The sequence below is a fragment of the Cyprinodon tularosa genome, unplaced genomic scaffold (genome assembly GCF_016077235.1).
Source record: "Cyprinodon tularosa strain WSP-4 unplaced genomic scaffold, ASM1607723v1 ctg481, whole genome shotgun sequence".
Classification (NCBI taxonomy): domain Eukaryota; kingdom Metazoa; phylum Chordata; class Actinopteri; order Cyprinodontiformes; family Cyprinodontidae; genus Cyprinodon; species Cyprinodon tularosa.
In genome coordinates, this window is record NW_024039209.1 from 186874 (window position 1) to 210186 (window position 23313).

The 23313-nt window shown below is 43.0% G+C and overlaps 1 protein-coding gene across 1 annotated transcript in view; it reads right to left on the minus strand.

Moving 5' to 3' along the window:
* Positions 1-23313, minus strand: part of ankfy1 (ankyrin repeat and FYVE domain containing 1) — a 33240-nt gene that overhangs the window by 6295 nt on the left and 3632 nt on the right. The window contains exons 4-20 of the mRNA XM_038302075.1: positions 21994-22129; positions 21788-21911; positions 16709-16858; positions 16466-16631; positions 14862-15066; positions 14703-14771; positions 10037-10239; positions 9863-9960; positions 9527-9728; positions 9325-9423; positions 9097-9250; positions 7502-7670; positions 3333-3451; positions 1156-1312; positions 848-1048; positions 591-767; positions 367-514 (exon numbers count right to left, since the gene is read on the minus strand). Coding sequence (XP_038158003.1) covers positions 367-514; positions 591-767; positions 848-1048; positions 1156-1312; positions 3333-3451; positions 7502-7670; positions 9097-9250; positions 9325-9423; positions 9527-9728; positions 9863-9960; positions 10037-10239; positions 14703-14771; positions 14862-15066; positions 16466-16631; positions 16709-16858; positions 21788-21911; positions 21994-22129 — 2577 coding nt within the window. The remainder of the gene's footprint in view (positions 1-366; positions 515-590; positions 768-847; positions 1049-1155; positions 1313-3332; positions 3452-7501; positions 7671-9096; positions 9251-9324; positions 9424-9526; positions 9729-9862; positions 9961-10036; positions 10240-14702; positions 14772-14861; positions 15067-16465; positions 16632-16708; positions 16859-21787; positions 21912-21993; positions 22130-23313) is intronic.

The window sequence follows — 23313 nt, forward strand, 5'->3', positions numbered from 1 at the left end:
GCTGGGACAGCTGTAAATCTCAAGAATGAACAAGTCTGCTCTGATGCATGCTGGGTAAAGAGGGCGGGGTGAGAACAACATCCGGGGATTTGATGCAATCTCGTTCTAGCGCTCAAGAACGCACATTGAGAAAGAGCCATTATCTGGCAACCAGTAACAAAACAATCTGCTAATCTAAGCTCCTTGTGTAGCCGCCCCTGTGCTGGTTTATAGTGGCCACCCCCTAGTTGTCGGTTTGTTTTGCGTCCAGCTAACGATCTGATGAATCTGTGACGTTGACAGAAAAAGTTGTCTATAAAAGGTTACATTTTTCCGGAGCAAGAGAAGAAAAACAAAAAGCGCTGCATTTTCTAATCAATGACATACCGTTGTTGCCATTTTCATCCTCAGCAGCAAAATCGATGCCGTTCTCCAGCAGTACGGAGCAAATAGTGGCCTGGTCCTGCTGGGCAGCCAGGTGCAGCGCCGTCTGCCTGTGCTTGGTCAGCTCGTTAACTTTGGCTCCTGCAAGAAGCTGGATGGAAAATAAAGTGAATGTCAGAAATCCCAGAAACATTTGAAGTGATTCTTTAGATAAAGGTTTGTTGTACCAGGTTGCGGACGATGATCTCGGAGCCAGTCTGCACGGCCAGGTGAAGAGGCGTGAGTTTGGCAGAGTCCTGAACTCTGGAGTTGACATTGGCTTGGACGCTGATGAGGAACAGGACGCTTTCGATGTCCGAGTTTTGAACAGCTACGTGGAGGAAGTTCCTCCCTTTGTTGTCCACCTGGGCAGATGGGGATCATTTAGTGTTGAAAGATTCGTGCAGTTGAGCTTTACAGAGGCGTCTTTTTTTTACTGCGCTACCTGCTCAGCAGCACCTGGCTCCCGCTTTAGGATGGCTTCAGCAGCTTTGTTGTTTTTGTGCGTCATGGCGCAGGCAAACGGTGTCATTCCTTGGCGATCGCGGAGGTTGAGCCGAATGTCTGGATGGGAAATGAGGAGCTGGATGATGACGTTGTGCTGGTTGCTAATAGCAGCGTGGATGGGAGCTCTGCCCTCTGCATCCTGAAAAGTAAAGAAAACATCATGAGCAGCTACATTCACAACCGGCTCTGCTGGAAAGCAAAACATATCAGGATCATAAATAAACACAAAGACCAGACTGAACTCACTTGTGCATTGACATTAGCTCCAAACTCCAAAAGGCACTGCACCACGTCCTCCAGACCCCAGCTGCTCGCCAGGTGGAGGGGCGATTGTCCATCTCTGGCTTCTTCGTCTCCTTCTCCATTAGGACCAGGTCGCCTTGGGCTGTTTACATCACACCCACTGAACACACACACCCACAGAACGGATGAAAGACTACCCAGGCCTCTAAGCTTTTGTACACTTCTATGACACGGACAATGTTGGGGACATTACTACTGACATTATTAACGTGTTATGGTGAATGCATTACTTTTCCAGTAACTGTAAATAATTAGTGTGTAAAACTGAGTGCTGCATTGGCCATTACAGATTCATTATTAGTTTCTTGCCATGGATAAAGGACTAGTTTGCTGGTATGAGGCACTCGTGGCGCATGCAATGGCACCGCAGAGATCAAGGCGCAGATCCCCATATTCTATGACAGCATTCTTATAGTAAAGCGCTACTGAAGGCTAAATAGCTAAATGGTTTTCTCATTAAAAAAGCCCCTCATGTCACTGACAGACAGCTGCTGCCTTTAATTAACGTTCTTTACCTTCTCAGGGCTAAAATGATTTTACCTGCATGTTTACATTTTCTCCACAAAAAAATCCTGGGAGCATACAGTCCTTTCATGTTTTTCTGGAATAGTATGACCGCGTTTAATTCAGTGTCATTTTCATTAATGATGACGAAATGTTTATTTTATTTTTTTTAAATGAGGATAACAAGAACTGACGAGCTAAACATGACGAGTCACAGGTGTGAGTTTTTCGGTAACCGGACGAGGCCAAATAGAATTGTTAGCGGGTGGTCTGTCAGACATTTCAAATGCATCATTGTGCTGCAACCTGTTAGACAAACTAAGCAGTATCAGCCATGCTGCTGTGTTTGGTCGTGTTGCCCGCCTGCCTAGCAGCGCTGCACATTCTGCATGAACACAGATGGACCATGCAAGCAGCAGCAGGGGTAAAAATAATCCAGAATCGTCTGATACTGCGCGCTCAACTCTGACTAACTCTGCTCTTCAAGCTGTGACTGGAAGATGAAAAATGTTGCAAAAAAAGTTAACCTTTACAATTTCAAATAACAACCAGATTGTTTACCAGACTGACAGCTCTAGCCTAGATCCTACAGTAGCTGGTATAGAATACTGCTGTGCAGTTCATCGTTGCTGTTGGACAGAAAACTTTGATTTATAGAATTCAAATAAACCTTTTTATGAATAAATGCCCTACTTTATAAAAAAAAAGTGTCTCACAAAAGTTGTGAAAATAGCAGATCTAGTTCAACTAGTGCTGTCAGTCGATTCAATTTTTTTAATCGCGTAAATCGCATCAATGCCTGAGTTAACTCGCGATTAATCGCATTTTAATCGCACATTTTTTTCCTGATTGAAAATCATTTAAATGCTCTCGATGACATACAAAAAAAATACATACAGGCTAGGTTTGTGCCAATGTTCTTTTTTTAAAATGAAAACAGGTCACAGACACTGATTTATGCCAAAAATAACAAATATGTAGCCAAAAAAAAGGCCCTGAAAACAGGCTGATGTAAAAGACAGTCTTTACAGTTAATACAGTCTTTTGAACAAAGACAAGCATTTTACCCTACTGCTATAAAATGCAGTAGAGTTAACATTAGATGTTAATTAACCAAGATAATAATGAACAATTTTCAATCAATACATCAAAATCAATAGACCGACATCACTAGATGGAGGTAGTCTATACTCTAGAAAGTTACTTTTCAGCCTCTTAACAAAAATGAGAACACACACACACCCAGCCACCCACCCACACACACCACACAGACACACACACATACACACACAGACACACGCGATACCGACCTGTGGCGTACACAGACGGCAAGAGTTTTCAGATGTGTGGACCTTTGAATTAATCATTTATTAATCCATAACACTTTATATTCCATCATTGAACCTCAGGTTGTATTTAAAATAATATGAACATTTCTCAATTCTTTGAATCTTTAGATCATAACATTACTTATGGGTTATAGTTACAAGTTACTTAAAGTAATTGAATAACTTAAAAGTAACTTGTCCAACCCTGGAGATGATGCCTCATTGCTTCATTAAAAATAACAGGAGTGTTCCTGATTAGGACAACGTGTGTCTTGATGTGTAGCAAACCTGCGGATGAGGAAGCAAGCAGAGACCTCATTGTTCTCGTCCACGGCTCGGTGCAGGAGCGTCTGCATGCAGCCAGAGGGGCCCTGACTCCAACAGGTGGCATCGCAGCCATGACGTACCTGCAGGGCATCACAGAAAAACACAGAAGTGTCTACAACATTTTTTTTCCTGAATTGCATGTTTAAGAAGTTTCAAGCAAAGACAACAGTGGTTCTGTGACCCTTTAGTGAAAAGATTCCAAAGAGAAAACTGATGGTGAACATGGCTAGAAGATTCTCAGTCTGATTAAGTGACTGCATGCTCAAAAAAAAAAAAAAATGTGATTTTTCTCTGCTGCAAGAACTCTCCATATGCAGGGGCAGAGCTAGAAGGTAGTGATTTGTTGCTCCGGCTGGAACATATTTTATGACCTCCAGAAGCTGATTTTTGATGCCTGTTCAAGTGTGGAGAGACCCGGCAGTGATGGAAAAGGATGACGCATCTCACTGTAGATGCTTTGTAAATGAACGTATCTGATTTAGCGCCACATATGGAAGCGGCTTAAATCTGATTTTTTTTTTTTTTTAAGGGGGTGAAAAGATCAGAGCTCAACTGTTTAGACTATGAAAAGTCACATGTGATGCACGTTTGCCTGCAGTTTGGATGCAGGAAAATACCGCTTCAGACACATTTGTAAAGTTTAAAGTTGCAGTAGGAGATCTTTTCTGACGCATTTTTTACCATGTGGCTTAAAGATCTCCCCACAGCCGCTTAGCGAGCAGTGAAATAGAAGGTCTGGAAGATTCGGTGCAATCAGTTCATCCAGATTACCATCCTGCCTTCAAATATTACTTCTGTTGGAGCCGCTCAGACCTCCGTACACCAGCGGTGTCCTGTCACTAGGAATCCCATTCAACGGCAGCCTCTGGCCCGGTCGCCTCCTTGCCGCAGCGGCTGGAAGGCTTTTTTCATGTACGTAATCCAAACTTCAGGCATCAGGATAATAAAAATGAACAAGTTTTGCTGGCAGATTTCGGCATTTTAAGTTAATTTAGGCGTTAAACTGTTTCAGAGGAGTAATCATATCACTCTACATCATCAGTGCTGTGTCTGTCTCCCTGCCAGCTGCCAGATCAGCGACTCGCTGCAGACAGCATTCATGTGTTTTAAAGGCGTGGTTTCGAGGGGTGCTCTGAAGGGAGAGGCATGCTTGTGTATGTTAAAAAATATAGCTGGAATATGCTGGAACAATTTTTCTAAGATCACCTACAGCACCTTTAAGTCTTCAACTAATTATTATTTCAATAATTCATCCTAACCTGTTTTCTTTTTTTTCCACAAATAAGAAGCAGCTTGCAAATAGTGCTTTTTAGGAAATCGCTTAGAGCAGGGGTTGGCAACCCAAACTGATCGAAGAGCCATATTGGACCAAAAAAAACAAAAAACAAATCTGTCTGGAGTCACAAAAATGTAAAACTCTTATATATGCCTTGTATGGCAACACGGGCTCTAAGTGTATTATCCTACTATAGAAAAGGACCATGTGGGCTTAAATATATAATAATCATTCATTATTAAAGGTTTATCCTGAAGCAAATGTCACATAGCAGTATGAGGTGAGGGAGGAGTAGTGAAAGCCACCATCGCGCTCCGCTTCACCGCCCTTCATCGCGGTTTTAAATTTTGTTGCATTGATGAAATTATAGAAACACGATAAAGGAATCTTTCTATGGTGGACGTGTTTCTGTTGGGAGGAGATGATTGAGTCATGAGGAACCAAGCAGGAGCTGACATCCATCAGAGCAGAGCTCTCTAACCCTGAAATCCCACATCGTCCACCACCTAGGGATGGGAATCGAAAACCGGTTCCTGTTCAGAACCGGTTCCGTATTTTCCGATTCCATGGCATCGTTTGGCAGCTTGCTGAACGATTCTTTTTTCGATTCCCGCAGCACCAGAGCCTAGAGCGTCGGCTCTGGGGAGCACGCCTTACGTCACGTTTTTTACGTAAGTTACGCAAGTTACGTAAGTTACGCAAGTTACGCAAGTTGGAAGAACTATTCGAGGAGGAAGACAACGAGCTGCGGTCACTTTGTGAATCAAAGCCCCGTCTTTCCTTAGCCCAGAGGGTAGATCAGGAAATCCAGCTCTATAAAAGCTTGCCCTCCATCCCCTGCAGGGATAGCGCCACACTGTGGTGGTGGAACAAGCAAGATACGCTGCCCTTGCTATCTGGACTGGCTGAAAACTACCTCTGTGTGCAGGCTTCCTCCACCCCATCTGAGAGGGTGTTCTCCACGGCTGGAGACACCATAAGCCCTGAAAGATCCCGTATCCTTTCAGAAAAAGCAGATATGCTCATCTTTCTGCAAAAGAACTGTTAATTTTCCCTACTACTGTTTTATAATTAGTATTTTTTGTTATTTAAAATAGGTTATTATCCCATCATTTGTTATTAGACATTGTTGGTTATTAAGTTTGTTCTTGTATTCATTTTTCATTTAAACACGGATGTTACTCCAGTTTCACATTTCCTGTGGACATCTTCATCTTGTTGAGTTTGTAAGATTGTGCAATAGTTAAGTAAACAAAGTTGATGCTGATAATCAAACTGTTTGTTCTCCTTTTTCCCCCAAATTGGAATCGAAAAAAGAATCGATAAAGAATTGAATCGTTTCATAGAATCGAAAAGGGAATCGGAATCGTGAAAATCTTTTCAATTCCCAACCCTACCACCACCATCGTTCCTTGGTGTGATTTATATTTTTAGGATTTGGGGGAAAAAATGGAAGAAAGTTAACATCCCTGCATCAGAGCGCTACCTGTTTGATCTGAGGATGGTTTTCCATCCTTGCAACTAAAGCAGCAGTAGTGGAGTTTGGAGATGCAATCCACTTCTTAAATCCATCTGTGCTCTCCTCTAATCTGTCCAGAAGTTCTGCAATCGCACTTTTTCTCTCCCTCCCAGCTTGGTGTTTCGGCTGCATATTTAGCTTGCCCTTCCTGGAAATGCCTTTCCAAATGATTCTTTTTATTTTTTGACGACATCTCATTACAAAGCAAAAATGCGGGCAATCCTTTTGCATTGATAATGACAATGATTTGATCTTTTCTTTGAATCCTCTTTTCTAATCAGCTATCTTCCCATTTTCCCTCTGGAATCCATGGGCCGAGACACACCTGCAGCTTTGTTTACCTGGCAGCGTGCCACGCTGGTTGCAAGTTATGACCACTGACCTCTATGGCTATGACGCAAATTATTGTTTAAATTTATTTACCATAATTTTTGGACTATTAGCCGTACCTGAATATAAGCCGCAGAAGCTAATTTGCATGATTTGTACATATACAAGCCGCACCAGACTATAAGCAGCAGGTTTTTTATGTTTAACGTCCGTCTTTCTCGCTGTCGTTCTGTCTCGTACTACTCGCGGAAGAAGTCTGCTCCCAGAGGACCTCTGCATTCCCCCGCCAAGGGCTACCATACTTGTGTGTTGAAGCAAATGTGACGTCAACATGGTGGATGGTAAAATCCATAGATTTAGGTATAACTCTAGTGGCTGTTAGCTGTAAAGGTCCATAGATAAGCCGCACTGTTATATCAGCCGCAAGGTCGAACAATGGGGAAAAAGTCACGGCTTATAGTCCGAAAATTTACGGTATTATAAAAATGTTTACAGCACTGGAAAACATAATTATTTTCATATTAAAAAAAGATTTTCATACATTTTGAAAAAGCTCCAGGGAGCTGCAAGGCGGACGCTAAAGAGCCTCATGCAGCTCCGGAGCCGTGGCTTGCTGACCCCCAGCTAAGAGCATCTGAACCCATTGAAGCTAAAACTTCCCTCCTGGAGAAGATCTGAATGGAGCATATTTACCGATTCAGAAGCTTTTTTATCAAATGAAAAAAATATCTTCTCCAGTTTAAACTTAACTTCTGCTCCGGGATGTTTTTTCTTTCCCTTGTTTAGACTCATGCAGCCGAGCCTCCAAAACTATTACAAATGTTATTACAAATTCTTTTACAGCAGATAAAAATGAAAAATCTGGTTTAATCTTTACAAAAACTGAGGGTTAGCAAAGTATAAATCAGCTGAGAAATGTATTCTAACAAAACCCAGCCGATTGTTCGACCATTCTATCTTGTCACAGTAACACCTGTCCTGCAGCGTCATGTTTTCTTCTCTTACCAGCGTGGATGCAATATCTTCCAGGCCATTCTCCAGAGCCAGCCATAACGGAGGATCCCCTTTTTCATCTGGAATCGTCATGTCAGCCCCTCTGGTGCAAATGGCGTCTACCACGAGCGGCAGCTGGTTGCTGATGGCCAGCTGTAGTGCCGTTTGTCCCTCTTGTGTTCTGGAAGTAGAAAAGTTGCTGCTGGATGAATCGTATGAATGCAGACAAGACACCTAAGCTGAGCCGGATCACAGCTTGCGGTCGACGACATCTTTTAACATGGAGGTATTCAGATCGATTTCAGGAAAGTCCGACACTTAGGCCGTTTCTCAATTCACAAGTTAAGCACTCATGTCCTTCCCAAGTATGTTCTTGAGAAGAACACAGGAAAGTATAGACTGGGAGACCGGGAGCACGCAGCATAAATATGGATCAATTGGAACAGAAACGTACTGATGGCATCACCACACACTGCGCGTCTGGAGCTGCATTTCCCCTCATGTTATTAATAGCATCTAGATAATAATAAATCTTACTTTTCTCATCTAGTGGCGGAATAATAATTAAAGTCAGATAAACACAAATTAAATGAACATTTTGCCAAATAAAACTAAACAAAAAGAAATCACCATCATAGCCAGCGGTTCTTCACATACGTCGATGCAGAGAGAGGGCTGCTGCAGACAGGCTAATGTTAGCCCTGGCTGAGGTTAGCCTCAGAGGTCGGCTAGCTGCCGCGGTCCTTTCAACTTTGGACATTTTTTTCAAATTACGCACTTTAATCGGTAAATGGACCATATAGTAACACTTAAAAGTATAATGAGCCTCAAATGATCTTAAAACATATTTATAAAGAACAACAGCTACAGAAAAGAAAACCTTTAACTTAATACTCTGAGCTCTGTGAGCGCTTCCCTGGAAGCAGCTGCTGCTGCAGTGCATGCTGGGACAGCTGTCAATCTCAAGAACGGACAAGTCTGCTCTGATGCATGCTGGGTAAATAGAAAGGGGCGAGAACAACATCCGGGGATTTTGTCCGTTCTCGGTCTGCTGTTCTTGTGAAATGGAACACTACTAGGACAGAGGCCAATGTTTCACAAGCACATGAGAACGCACAAGGACACATATTGAGAAACGGCCCTAGACTCATTCCCTTTAAGGGGTCTGTGCACAAAACTATGAGAAAGAATAAAAACTACCAAGCATCATATTAAGCTTTCTGGTGCTTTTCTTAGTTACAGTATATTTTTAAATAAAGCAATTAATACATCTTAAAAATATAATTCACTATAAAGTCCACCTTCCTAATTTTTCAGCGAGGCATCTGAAATGCTTTGAGATTTAACTGCAGGACTAGCTTCTGTCTCACGTGTCGGTCTAACGTGATTGGGGGAGGTTGTGGAGAGAACCTGAAGAGCTGCAGGTGGGCTGTCAAAGCTGTGCCCGATTAAAATTCTAATTTAAGGTAAACTATCATATATTCATGGTACCACATAAAATGCCCAGGCATCCGGGTAAAAGCTTTGTCTGTGTCTTTATCTTCAGAACCAGAAACAGTTTTTAAACATGCCTTATTGACAGGAGGGATTAACTTGGTAGATCTTACCTGACATTGATGTCTGCCTGATGTTCCAGGAGAAAGAGGGCGCTCTTGCTGTCCTGTCTTTGGATGGCCATGTGGAGCAGAGTTTGTCCGTTGGACATAGTGTCGTTGATCGAGGCCCCAGAACCCAGCAGCTGGGCCGCAATAGTGTGCATACCTGGCAGGGTGCGATTGAATCAGTCAGAAAACAAACCACAGAACAAATCCTGCTGTTAAATGGATATGAAGTACCCGTCCAGAGAGCCAGACCCAGAACCGTCTGGTCCATGGAGTCTTTTAGACTGAAGTCTGGAATGATCTGGAGGTTGTTGGTTGCGTGAAGTGCATTAGCTGCAAACCAGAACAAGTCATTTAGGACAGGTTAGATATCAGGATGTTCAAATCATTAGAGCAGAAACTATTTATCCCAGCTGTCAAATAAAGCTTGGCCTACCTTTTTGTTCCAAAATGACGGAGACGACGTCTGGGTGGTTGTGGGCGATGGCCATGTGGAGTGGCGTCTGCAGAGCCACGCCCTGGCCGTCCTCAGGCAGAGCCTTCTGGGTCTGCAGGTTAGGGTTGGCACCTTGCTGGAGCAGCTCGGCAGTCAGGCCTGCCAGGCCCGAGCGACATGCCGTGTGAAGCGGGCTCTCTCCCTGTAGGAAGGCACACAGAATCAGCACCTTTCATCCAGCTGAACGTACGAGAATCAGTCAATAATCAGTCCGAATACCAAGAACCATTTTCTAATGACTGAACCCATAAGGAAGACGGATCCGACAGCACGTACCCATTTATTGATGTGGTTGACCTTTGCCCCATGGGTTGCTAAGAAAAGAGCCGCAGCCTCATTGCCGGCGCGAGCTGCTCTTTGCATAAGACAGTTTCCTGTAAGGAAGGCAACACGTGAGACTGAGAACCTTCTGACCACATCTTGCTGGAAAATAAAACGACTGATCGATACCTGTGGCAGCGTCGGGCGCGTCAGGATTACTTCCTCTCTTGATGAGCTGAGCTGCGAAGCCGTTCTCATTGAATGAGGTCCCGTTTAAGACCGGGGCGTCGTCTTCGAATGGGTTCACAGAGAGGTCTGAGGACATGGTGATGTGCTGCAGACCCAGCCACAGAGCTGTGCTGCCCTCGTGGTCTTTCAGTTCCAGGTCAAGTCTGTCAAGATGGGGATAAAATAAGTCAGAAAACCTGGAAGAATCGGAAAAGTATTCACATCCCTCTGTAATCCTTCGCATTTTGTGACAAGTGTAAAGCAGCAGCGTTCCAAAGCTTATGACTTTCTTGCAACAAACAGGTCCCAGAACTGAAGTAGGAGGCTGTTGCATGCGGCGTGTTCCAAGCATAAAGCTGCGTTCACACCAAAGAGGCAGACAGTTACCATGCAAATTCTATGGTGGACACGCATCATGGGGCACGGAGACGTCCTGCGGAGCGTTTCGGATGTCTGACGACTCATTGGAAGAATTTTGAGCTTCCAAGCATTGATGGACATCAAACAGTCTAAAGCGTCAGACATTCAAATTGGAAAAAATTAAATCAGAGAAGCTGGTCTGGGAGCTCGCAGCAAGACTGTCAGTGCATCCAAGCCGTGATCTCTGTTCCTGTTTAGCTGTCAGCATAAATAAACAAGAATATATTTAAAGGAGAAGAAGTCCGGTCATATTCAGAATTCAAACTTTTGAAAGTACTTTATATATAACATTATGTGTTATAATTAAGTGTAATTTTAATTTGAATGTGCTTTACTGCAGACATCGATGACTGTCAAAGAACACTACTGTCACCTACCGGTTTGTAACGTCACGGTGCGGTATTGGCTGTTGATCAAGTCCCAGTGCTGTATCTGGCGTTTGTCACAACGCGCTATACGAAATTATTTTCTTTACTGATTAATCACAGCGAACCTATCAGTTTTAGGTATAGATGATCTATTGATTATTCCCTGCTGACCGGACTTCTCCTTTTAAGGTGTTACATTTCACTAGCTTTCGTAAAAAGCCTGGAGGATGTTTTTATCATGTAGAAAGAAAAGTGAGGATGTTCTGATCACTCCAAAGTATTTTGTTACCAAACTGAAACGGTTTATAAATACCTGAATAATATATCTAAATATTATTATATATTATGATTTTTGCACTTTTTAACCACCCGAAAATGCTTATATTCACTTCCAGCCGCTAATGACAGTGGTGGGAAAACCTTCAAAGCCTGTTTGGCTTCAGGGAGCCATGGCTGAATTACTAAGGGGGTCTATGGCTACAGGATATTTAGGATTATTATCCTGATGAACTGACTGCATGTATTAATGATGTTTTCATTTTAAACCTCCCTTTGTCCACAACTCATTACAGAAAATAAAGCAAAGCCACTCTCTTTACTGCTTCTGCCATTGTAGACAAGACACTAGTAAAGAACAGAAGTTTCTGAATAAACTCAACAGCACATGAAAAACAAAAAGGCTCTCGAAGTGCGTCTGACTATGACACACTTCGAGAAGTTATAGACGCCTTTTGACCACCTAGTATGTCAGCTAGGAAATTATACATCTTGGACCGAGTAAAAATGTACATTTCAGTGGGCTTTAAGATTAGAATGTTTTTAACCTCTGTACAAACAAACATTGAGGGTAACTTTTGTCTCCGCTTTACCTCCTTAACCTTGAAAACACCCTGAACACATAATCTGAACCCATGGTACCCGTCTTTAGTGGGGTTAGGGGACGCTGGTCAGAATTGGAGGCAGAATCTGCTACACTTTTCCAGCAGGACTGCGGCCCTGAGCAAACCGCCAACAATGCAGCAACTGAGTTCTCGCCATCATCGCAACCCCAACGCCCTCACAGGGGAAAAGAAGACCTCACCCATTTAGCCAGGCCAATAATTCCCTCTAACGACCCCCCTTTCAGAGACGGGTATGGGGCATTGCAGGCTAACAAAGAAACCAAACTTTTTCAACTTGTTCAAGGCTGCACTTTAAACAATGAAACTGTCTAGAGCTGTTTTAAATGACAGTTTTTTTTGTATACACAAAATGACAAAATAAATCTGTCTAAGTCTAAATGACCCCCATTCAGATGGATCCTTCCGTACGTTGCAATTTGCATGTTGTCTAAGCAAAAACGAGGCTTTGTTGGGCTACTGAATAAAGCAACGCAAAGCTATTCCTGACATTTTGAATTGAGAAAGCTTCCTAAATTGGAAAGCGAAATGTCTTCAAACTTGGAAACAAAGTCCATTGGATTGTTTATTTTTGTTTTGGAATAACTATGACCTGGATGACTGAGAATCTTCACCAGCACACCAGCAGAAGGGCTCCACCGCATTGTGGCGGCCTCTGAGGCTGTATGTATACCAAAATTAAACTATTTTTTACATATATTCAAGTTTTTAAAAACAGGAAAAAGGTTCAAAGTAGACAGACCTGGCTTGGGATAATTGCTGTTTAATAACTGTGGTGTTGAATATCTGTGTTTTCCATGAACAGGCAAACACTGGATTAGGTTTTACTGTTTAGTAGACAGCAGCTACAGTCAAAGGGGTTTAGCACATAGATCTTCCTGAAAAGTGGCAGCTTTGAATTAGTCTTTATGTTGGGGATCATCATTCCAAGCTTTGGCATAAACAGAAAGAAACCACCATCAGCCACAGCGGTTCCTGAAGGCTGGCGTTCATACCAGAAATACCAGAACAGCCCTCTATAAGCAGTACTAGGAGAACATTTGAAACATTTTGTATGATTGTATCAAAATGCATTAGAAATGGAGATGAAGAGAGAGTAGAAAGTCTGCTATAGATTCTGCTACAGCACAGGACCAAACAGGCTGATGGTACGACAAGGTAGGAAGCGTTAGAAACGGGACATGACAGATTTGATCCAATTTTGGAGTAAGATGTACAATTCATGTTTTAGCGTTTTGGCTAAGGCTTCCCTAGGTCACTAAGGGTAATATGTGTCAAAGTCAAGGACCCGTGGACCTGATCCAGCCTGTCATAGGGACTTATAGGCCCTCGACAACCAAAAATAGGTACTAGTCCTAGAATGAAGGCATATGTTCCACTAAAGAGTAAAAAGTAGCTAAAAATCGGACTAAAGGTATCAGACCAGAGCGAAGTCTGCAGCTGTTATTTTTGGGGTGACAGGCTGCAAGTTTGTGAACCCAAAGTTTAAAGAAGTCATAACCTGGTATTAAACAAATTATAATTTTCAAAACAACTTCCAATTCATGTTTGATTAGTTATAAGAGAATAAAAATGTAAAGCTCATTTGAACCCCTTTTTCCATCTCGATCCTTCAGGGTCCATTCAGGAGGATGTAGCATCAGCAACATTGGCTATGTAGCTATTAGCACCTATGGTTAGTGTACAAACATCTCCTTCTCCCTTACAAAATAGATGATAAGTTACAGAGGTAGCAACACCGAGTGACGGCCTGGAGGTGAGTCTGACTGGTGGAAGGGAGACAGGAGGGTGGCACGCTATCAATAGCATTAGCTACAATGACAAGACATCCAGATTTCCGGGGACAGTCCGAGTTTGGACCACCTGTCCACGGCTTAAGCTGTCCCAGGAAATGTCTCAGACCTTCCCATTTTATGAATGAGGGTGAAATGTTGCGTGCAGACTGTTATTAAGGTAGAAAGAGCATGCTAGTATGTTGCACACAGAAACAGCTGTTAGCTAGCTGATTGGCAGCTGTTAGCATATAGATGAGGAGCAGCTTTAAAACCACTTTTAAAACAGAACCGGTTGCAGCTGCCCTGTGTTATGGTGAGTGTGTTATTCAGTTCATTTGATTTGAATTGGGCTGATCATTGTGTTAAAAGTCTCGTTCATACCTATAGGTTAAATAAAAAAAAAAAAAAATCTAATTCCAAACCAGATCAATTTGCATGTTTTCTAAGTCAAAACAAGTCTTTAGGGTTTGTCTAAAGATGTTTTAGAACCAATTGGTGACCTTACGTTTATATCTTCAGAAAGTTAGTTATTTTAAGTAGAGATATAAGTTGTTCTGCTGTTTTTTACACTTGATTTTTTGTTGTTTGAATATCAATAAATATGTAAAAATGGATGAAAGCATCACTGTCCCCGTTTCCTATATTAATTGTCATGATATGCATTTATTTTCATCTACGAGTTGGAATTGTCCCCAGATTAGATTGCAGAAATCTGGTCACCTTAGCATCATAAGAGGAAGAAGGTCCAGGACTAAAATCACGCTCTAGAGCTAAATAAAAAAATCTCAGGATCTTCTGTTCCGGCAGGTTTAATTTAAAGGCCAACATCAACATGCAAAGTTGAACATAAGTCAGATATTTTTGGGTTAGGACTTCTGCAAGCTGAAAGGTTGTGTTGGGTTGTAGTTTGGGGTAAATGGAAAATAAAAACTCAAATTTTATAGAATGTTTATTCTGAAAACACTCATTTTGTTCCACCTATTAAGAATATTTTTCATTTGGTGGCGATGAGTTGAAGTTAGTGGTTGAAATGTCCTAAAATAGGAAAAATAATTTTTTTTTTTGCCAGGAAGTGTTGTGTCCAAATGATTCAAACGGTTTGATTTTTCAGTCAGCAGTAGAGAGATGAACATGAGGACCTCTGGTGATCCACAGAGAAACTCACTGTTTGCACTGCAGCAGCTGGTTGAACACCGCCTCGTTTCCCGATGCCACGGCCTCATGCAGCGGAGTCCTTCATGCAGGAAAAAGAACCGTCACACTTTGCACTGCAGTTAAATTTACGATCCAATAACCAACACAAAGCTGGCATCATGTGACCCACCTGCCTTTGCTGTTCTGCATGTTGGGGTTGGCCCCGGCTTTGAGCAGAGCCTCTGCGATCCGCGCCATGCTGCTCATCGTCTCTGCGCTGTGTTTCTTGGGACTGAAGGAGCAGACTAAATGCAGAGGGGTTTCCACGGCCCCCACTGTGGCCGCGTTCACCTGAGCGGAGTGGCGAATCAGGAAGATGGAGGCAAACTCATCCCCTAGTTAAAAAAAAACAAAACAAAGCTATGTTTTGTTTTTTCTTCTTCAGGAAAAGATTTAAAAATGTTGTTTAAGGTAAACAAAAAACAAGGGCTGTCAGTTTAAAGTGTTAAATAGATGAATTAATCCCAACAAAAATCAATGACTTATAAAAAATAATTGCAATTAATTCAGAGTGCCAATTCAATGCACAAGCTTTTTAAATTTGACCCACTGAACGGCTCGGGCAACTGGTGGCGATAGGGAACTTAAAGCTGTTTGCCAACCGCCAACACCAGAAGAAGAAGACATGCCGCTCTTTCCCACCTGTATCACTGGTCAATGTTGATATAATCGACTCAGGGGACTAACAGGAGCATCAATCTAAGCAAGGGGATTTGTAATTATTGTTAAAAAAAACAAACAGAAGAATTGTCTTTTTATCGAAGCTTTATTTATAGGTTAATCTGGCCATTGTGTTTTCGATTAATAATCAGATAGCAAAGGGAGTGGGTTAGAGCAGTGCGCTTGTGCTCTGAGAAGGTTGCAGGTACCCGGTTCGCACATCCCACTCTGGGTTTCTGAGAAACCCCACACTGCTCCCCGGGCGCAGCACAATGGCAGCCCACTGCTCCCCAAAGGGATGGGTTAAATGCAGAGGTAAATTTCTCCAATGTCAGAGTTCAGCTATTATTAAAGGAGACTTTTTAATTAAATTAAACCAGGGCAAACTAAGACTTTTCCACTTTCCATCATGGCATAATTACTGCCCTAAGTGGGTCACTCTATCAGCTACAGTCATGTTATAGAATCTCTATACTCCAGTTAACAATTAATAAATTAGTAAATTCGTTAAAGAATATTTCAATAATCGATTAGTCACCATTAAATGTCACAGCTCTAATCTGTTGTGAATCAATTTTAAACTAGACTTAAATATTTACCATTTCTTTCCCTGTCTTTGAGTAACATTAAATGGGAAAACCTGCGGTGTGAGTCACCCTTCCGATTCCTTAAATACTTCAGTAGTATTGAAACACTTAATGTTTGAATTTACCATCAAGCTCAACACAAAGTGTGACATAAGGAGGCTTCGCTCGGAGTGGTCACATGACGGGTGTGTTTCAAACACATCTCAGCGCCACTTCTGCTTCAAAATGGTGGAAGCCGTGTTGAGTAAACTGACTCGAGCCTAACCTCAGTAGTCACCGTTCAAAACTTGATGGGCTGTGTGGGAGCAGAGCTGCATGGAAAGATAAAGGACTGCAGCCCCTTAGGACCAGTGTTCCCTTCAACTGCTTTAGCAGATATGTGATTAATTACAGGATTTGTAATTAATTTTTTAGATGCATTTTTTAAAACTGCCTGACAGCCCTACTAAAGACCAGAAATAGTGTAGTTTCTGCGAGTCGTCCTGACCTCTCTGGATAGCCTTATGTAGGAGGCTCCAGCCGCTCTGATCCACCATGTCCACATCAGCCTTGTTGTTGACCAAAGTCGTGGCGATGCCTTCCAGCTTCCTGGAAAGCGCCAGGTCCAGAGCGAGGTCCCCGTTACTGTCCAGCTCGTTTAGCTTCCTTGGTAGCTGAGAGCAGACAGAGCAGACGTTAAACCATCCTTCAACGACAGAACCAATGAAGACAAGGGTGGAAGATATCCCACCTGTGAATCCATCTCTATGAGATACAAAAAGACCACGTCTTCACGCTCGACTTTGATGGCTTTGTGGAGAGGGTACTCTGTTTTCGATTTGATCATCTTGTACAAAAGTTGGGCACTCATGGTACTGAAGTCCTCCTTCCGCAGATCATCCTGAACAGAGAAGCAATAAAGACATAAAATGAAGGCCGAAAAAAAAAGAAGTTTCTCTAAAATAATTTTTTTTTCTCCCCTGATCAGTCTGAAATGGAGAATAGATCATCTCTGCAGTAGAAAACTGTAATATAACTGAGGATTAAAAAAAAATCACTCAACCTTTTTATCAGCTTGTTTTTAATCTACCAATACCTTCATGATGGTCTGTGTGCTCTGTGTGTTTGTGTTGAGGTGGGGCGATGGCTCAGAAAAATAAAAATTATATATATATATATATATATATATATATATATATATATATATATATATATATATATTAGTGCTGTCAAAATTATCGCGTTATTATCGCGTTAACGCGAGGCCATTTTAACGGCGATAATTTTTTTAACGTGAGATTAACGCTATGTGGTTTTATGGTACAATTTTCCAAGTACATCCCGCTGCAGCCTGCGGGAAGGCGGGGCTATTTTCCCCCAGTGTATGCATTTCTCATAGGCTTCGAGAGCGGAGCTCCTCAAGGGAAAAAGACGCTCATACACTGGGTGACGCTAGTGCCTTTTCTTTAAGCCCCATCACCAACAAACAAGTTGAGTGTCTGGTAACTAGTAGCAACCTGAAATACGCTGAGAAAACAGATTACTGAGGTGAAATGGAATCTGCTACGGCACTATTGCTGTCTGTGCACGCCACAGGTCGGTATCGTATGTGTGTGTGTGGGTGGGTGGGTGGGTGTGTGTGTGTTCTCATTTTTGTTAAGAGGCTGAAAAGTAACTTTCTAGAGCATAGACTACCTCCATCTAGTGATGTCGGTCTATTGATTTTGATGTATTGATTGAAAATTGTTCATTATTATCTTGGTTAATTAACATCTAATGTTAACTGTACTGCATTTTATAGCAGTAGGGTAAAATGCTTGTCTTTGTTCAAAAGACTGTATTAACTGTAAAGACTGTCTTTTACATCAGCCTGTTTTCAGGGCCTTTTTTTTGGCTACATATTTGTTATTTTTTGCTACATGCCTCCCCATCTTCTTGCCATATATTTCTATGGCATAAATCAGTGTCTGTGACCTGTTTTCATTTTAAAAAAAGAACATTGGCACAAACCTAGCCTGTATGTATTTTTTGTATGTCATCGAGAGTATTTAAATGATTTTCAATCAGAAAAAAAATTTGCGATTAAAATGCGATTAATCGCGAGTTAACTCAGGCATTGATGCGATTAAAAAAATGTAATCGATTGATATATATATATATATATATATATAAACTGTTTTCTCACCCCTCGTGGGGTGGTATGTGTCATCCTCAAGCTCGGGTCCTCTACCAGAGGCCTGGGAGTTTGAGGGTTCTGCGCAGTATCTTAGCTGTTCCTAGGACTGCGCTCTTCTGGACAGAGACCTCTGATGTTTTACCTGGAATCTGCTGTAGCCACTCTCCCAGTTTGGGGGTCACAGCCCCCAGTGCTCCAATTACCACTGGCACCACTGCTGCTCTTACTTTCCACATCTTTTCTAGCTCCTCTTTCAGCCCTTGGTATTTCTCAAGCTTCTCGTGTTCTTTCTTCTTGATGTTGCTGTCGCTTGGGATTGCCACATCTATCACTACTGCCTTCTTGTGCTGTTTGTCGATCAACACGATGTCTGGTTGGTTAGCCATCACCTGTTTGTCAGTCTGGATCTTGAAGTCCCATAGGATCTTAGCTCGGTCATTCTCAACTACCTTAGGAGGTGTCTCCCATTTTGACCTTGGGACTTCCAGCCCATACTCATGGCAGATGTTCCTGTACACTATGACAGCTACCTGGTTGTGGCGTTCCATGTATGCACTTCCTGCCTGCATTTTACACCCCGCTGTTATGTGCTGTATTGTTTCAGAGGCATCTTTGCACAATCTGCATCGGGGGTCCTGCCTGGTGTGGTAGACCCTGGCCTCTATTGATCTTGTACTGAGTGCCTGTTCTTGTGCTGCCATGATTAGTGCCTCTGTGCTGTCCTTCAGTCCAGCCTTCTCCAGCCACTGGTAGGATTTTTTGATATCAGCCACTTCTTCTATTTGTCTGTGGTATATGCCGTGCAGTGGCTTGTCCCTCCATGATGGTTCTCCTTCCTCTTTCTTGTCCTCGCTTTCGGTTTTCTCCTGCCTGAGGTATTCACCAAGCCATTTGTCTTTGGGGGCCATCTTTCTGATGTACTCCTGGGTCTTAGTTGTTTCATCCTGGACAGTGGTCTTGACACTCACTAGCCCTCGGCCTCCCTCGCTACGCTTGGCATACAGTCTCAGGGTGCTGGATTTGGGGTGGAACCCTCCATGCATTGTGAGGAGCTTTCTTGTCTTGATGTCAGTGGCCTCTATCTCCTCCTTTGGCCAGTTTATTATACCAGCGGGGTATCTGATGACTGGTAGGGCATATGTGTTGATGGCTTGGATCTTGTTTTTCCCATTCAGCTGACTTTTCAGGACCTGCCTTACTCTTTGTAGGTATTTAGCTGTGGCAGTCTTTCTTGCCATCTCCTCGTGGTTTCCGTTAGCCTGTGGCACCCCAAGGTATTTGTAGCTGTCCTGCACATCTGTAATGTGGCCTTCTGGTAGTTCAACCCCCTCGGTTCTGATCATCTTCCCTCTCTTTGAGACCATGCGACCAAACTTGTCCAGTCCGAATGACATCCCAATGTCGTTGCTGTAGATCCTGGTAGTGTGGATCAGTGAGTCGATGTCTCGCTCACTCCTGGCATACAGCTTGATGTCATCCATGTAGAGGAGGTGACTGATGATTGTTCCGCTTCGGAATTGGTATCCGTAGCCAGTCTTTGTGATGATCTGGCTGAGGGGGTTCAGGCCTATGCAGAACAGCAGCGGGGATAGTGCATCACCCTGGTATATGCCGCACTTGATGGTGACTTGTGCTATTGGCTTTGCATTGACTTCCAGACTTGTTTTCCACAGCTTCATTGAGTTCTTGATGAAGGCTATTAGAGTCCTGTTGATCTTGTACATTTCCAAGCATTCCAGTATCCATGTATGTGGCATTGAGTCATAGGCTTTCTTATAGTCAATCCAGGCAGTGCACAGATTTGTCTGCCTGGTCTTACAGTCTCGAGTGACTGCTCTATCCACTAGTAGCTGGTGCTTGGCTCCTCTGGTGTTACTGCCTATTCCCTTCTGGGAAGGGTGCATGTATTGAGCCATGTGCCTATTCATCTTAGCCGCTATGATGCCTGACAGGAGCTTCCATGTTGTACATAGGCAAGTTATTGGCCGGTAGTTGGATGGGGTTGTTCCCTTCTGGGTATCCTTCATGATCAGGATTGTCCGTCCTTGGGTTAACCATTCTGGGTGGGTCCCATCCATCAGCAGTTGGTTCATTTGTGCTGCGAGGCGTGCATGAAGTAGGTGTGTAGGGTGTTTCAGCCAGTAGGTCTGGATCATGTCAGGGCCTGGTGCTGTCCAGCTCTTCATACCTGCCGCTCTTTCTTGGACATCTGCCGTTGTAATGGTTACTGGTTCTTGTTCTGGGAGATTGCCGTTCTAAGATCTTCTAACCACTGAGCATTGGTGTTGTGGGATGCCTTCTTCTCCCATATGTTTCTCCAGTACTGTTCAGTCTCAGCCCTGGGTGGATCTGATCTTGAATTACCCTGCCACTGTGAGTACACTTTGGATGGGTTGGTGGAGAACACCTGGTTTATTCTCCTGGCTTCTGCTTCTCCCTTGTATCTCTTTAGGCGGGTGGCCAGGGCGGCGAGTCTTTGTTTGGCAGTTTCTAGAGCCTCAGGAATGGACAGCTTGTTGTACTTAGGTAACCTTTTCCCTACACCTTTCTGCAGGTCTGAGACTAACCTGTCTTCGTGTTGCCTTGATCTTGGCTTCCAGCCTTCTCCTCCATGGGGGAGAAGGCTTTGTGGCCTGTGGTGTTTATCTTATAGCCAAGCATCTCTAGGATCACTGTAGCTGTGGCGTAGGTCAGCTCGTTGGTCTCAGTTATGTTTTTAGTAGGTCTACAGTAGGTGATGTCGATAGTATGTAGTGCTGCATTTACATCTCCTAGAAGGCTTTCAGAGGGTACTCTGTCACTTAGCCTTGGCAGTCTTGGACGTCGTACTAGGGGATCCAGTTTGGTCATGATCAGCCGTCGTAGGTCAGCCGCCCTTACGTTTAGTGGGCTTGTTGTTGTTGGGGCTGGGGACCCAATCTCTGTGTGTTGGGATGATGATATTTCCCTACTGACCTGTTGTCCTTACTCCTCCTGACTCCTCCTTACTGCAGCATGTCAGTTGTACCTCATCAATTTCTAGTTGTGATAGGAGCTGCCGTTTGCGGATGTTAGAAGTTAGTAGTTGTTTCTTTGTCAGTGTGGATGATGGTTGTTGGAGCTGCCATAATTCCCATAGTCTCTGCATGTAACCTCTCTCACTGGGGACACTTGTATAGTAGCATTTCATCAGTACCAAGTTTTCTGCTCTAGTCCATCTATGTCTTGTTCCAGTAGCCAATTTGTCATCAAGTTGCCCTGGTTCCCTAGCAACTGACGCGGACCTTGTTAACCCGGGCGACGTCCGAGCCGGTATGGCTCTTGTATTTGCGGTATCATGCCTGAGGTAGGCCACTAAGCACAAAGGACCTTCCCTTGCCATGGTCCACTGCATGATGTACCCCGGTCACCTGTGCCGGAGTCGTCGGTGTTACCTACTGTGCTATCCAGTTGCTTCTTTGTAGGTATTTAGCTGTGGCAGTCTTTCTTGCCATCTCCTCGTGGTATATATATATATATATATATATATATATATATATATATATATATATAAACAACACAAAATGACACCAAAAAAAGTATTCTGGAGAGACTGCACTGATACATTTAGATGAATGTTGGAGAACTATAAGCTACATTTCTGGGGTTCCCTGATCCAAACCTAGAGACACTCACCCAGTGACTGGCGATGATCTCCCCACAGTAGTTCATTAGAGTGGTGGCGTTTAGCTCCTCAGCCGTTTGGTAGAATCGAATGCAGTTCCTCACATTTACAGATGACATCACACCTTTTTCACACCTGTTCCAACAGACCGAAGGCGTTTAGTTTTAAGCGCAGTGTGTGTGCGTCAGGATAAAAGAGTGTGAGCAGTTTGTCTGACCGTTCTCTGAGCAGGTGGAGCTGAAAGCGGTTGGCTAGCTTCATCAGGTCAACGAGGAAAGCATCATCCCTGCTGAGTTCCAGCTGGTCTGTGTAGACCCAATGCAGCATGGCCAGAGCCACCTCAGCTTTGCAATCTGACAACCGATAAAAAGAATAAACAAAAGTAAAAAATTATCCAGATCAAACTTCTCCCTTTGATTGAAATTTTGTGATTTACTCAAAGACAAATAAATATATCTGTTGGCAAACTTTGACAGTACACAAAGCAAACACATCCCCAGATAAATATTGCGTTATTCATTAACAAAGAAGTGTATTGACCCACAGAGAGCTGAACAGAGAGCTGGATTATAACCGAATGCAGAGCTGCCGTGGTAGAGCGGGATTAAAACCAGCCAGCGGCTTAGAATCTGATTAATAGGATGGATCTAAATCAAGGCCCTGTTTTAGAAAGCTGGACAGTCGTAACCCAAGGATCGTAACTCCGTGAACCAACTCTAACCCCCAGATTCCACATACTCCATCAGCGCTCCACCCCACTCTGCTCACGTACATCATGCAGAGTACTTGTCTGTCATGTTAATCGATGAGAACTGTTCCACATCCACCGCTACTCCTCCTCACTTCACCGTCCACTTACGCCTTCTTCGTCAGTCAAAATACGGAGCCCAGTTATTTTTTGCCCCGCTCAGTTCAAGATCCGCAATTCCAATCCCACCAAACAGGAAAAAGAACATCAAGAAGATCCAGTTTTTCAAATGAAATATAGCAACAATGGATTAGTAACTACAAATTAGAGGATAATTCTTATAAATTCCCAAAAACTAAGGCCATTTCATTAAATGATCGGATGTAAACTATTGGTTTTTCAACATACCAGGAAGCATATTTCTCATCTCCATCAAAATATTTATTTTATATATATTTACTTTTTACAGAGAGGCTTAAAAGACAGGATGCGTTAAAAATGCTGCCTTCTTTACTATAGATGTAGGAGTGCAGATACTCCACGTGATTTCATAAATTTTCCATTTCTGATATAATCAATTTTTGAAAGTCACAGTTTTTCCACCAGAATCAGTAATGTATCTTGATCAAACTTCAGCTGCTTGTGTGAAACAAGGACGTGTTCTTTGTGCAAAAATTAGTTTTTTTATGATGATGTCAATCTGTCAGGGATGTAGATCTGAACCAATCACAGTTCAGTGCAGGTTCCTGTGGGGTCAGTTAAGATTTAGTGAGCAATTAGAAACATTTAGCAAGGTCAGATTATCTCTCCAGCAGAGCGAAGCATCTCGGTTTAGGAAACTGGAGGAGG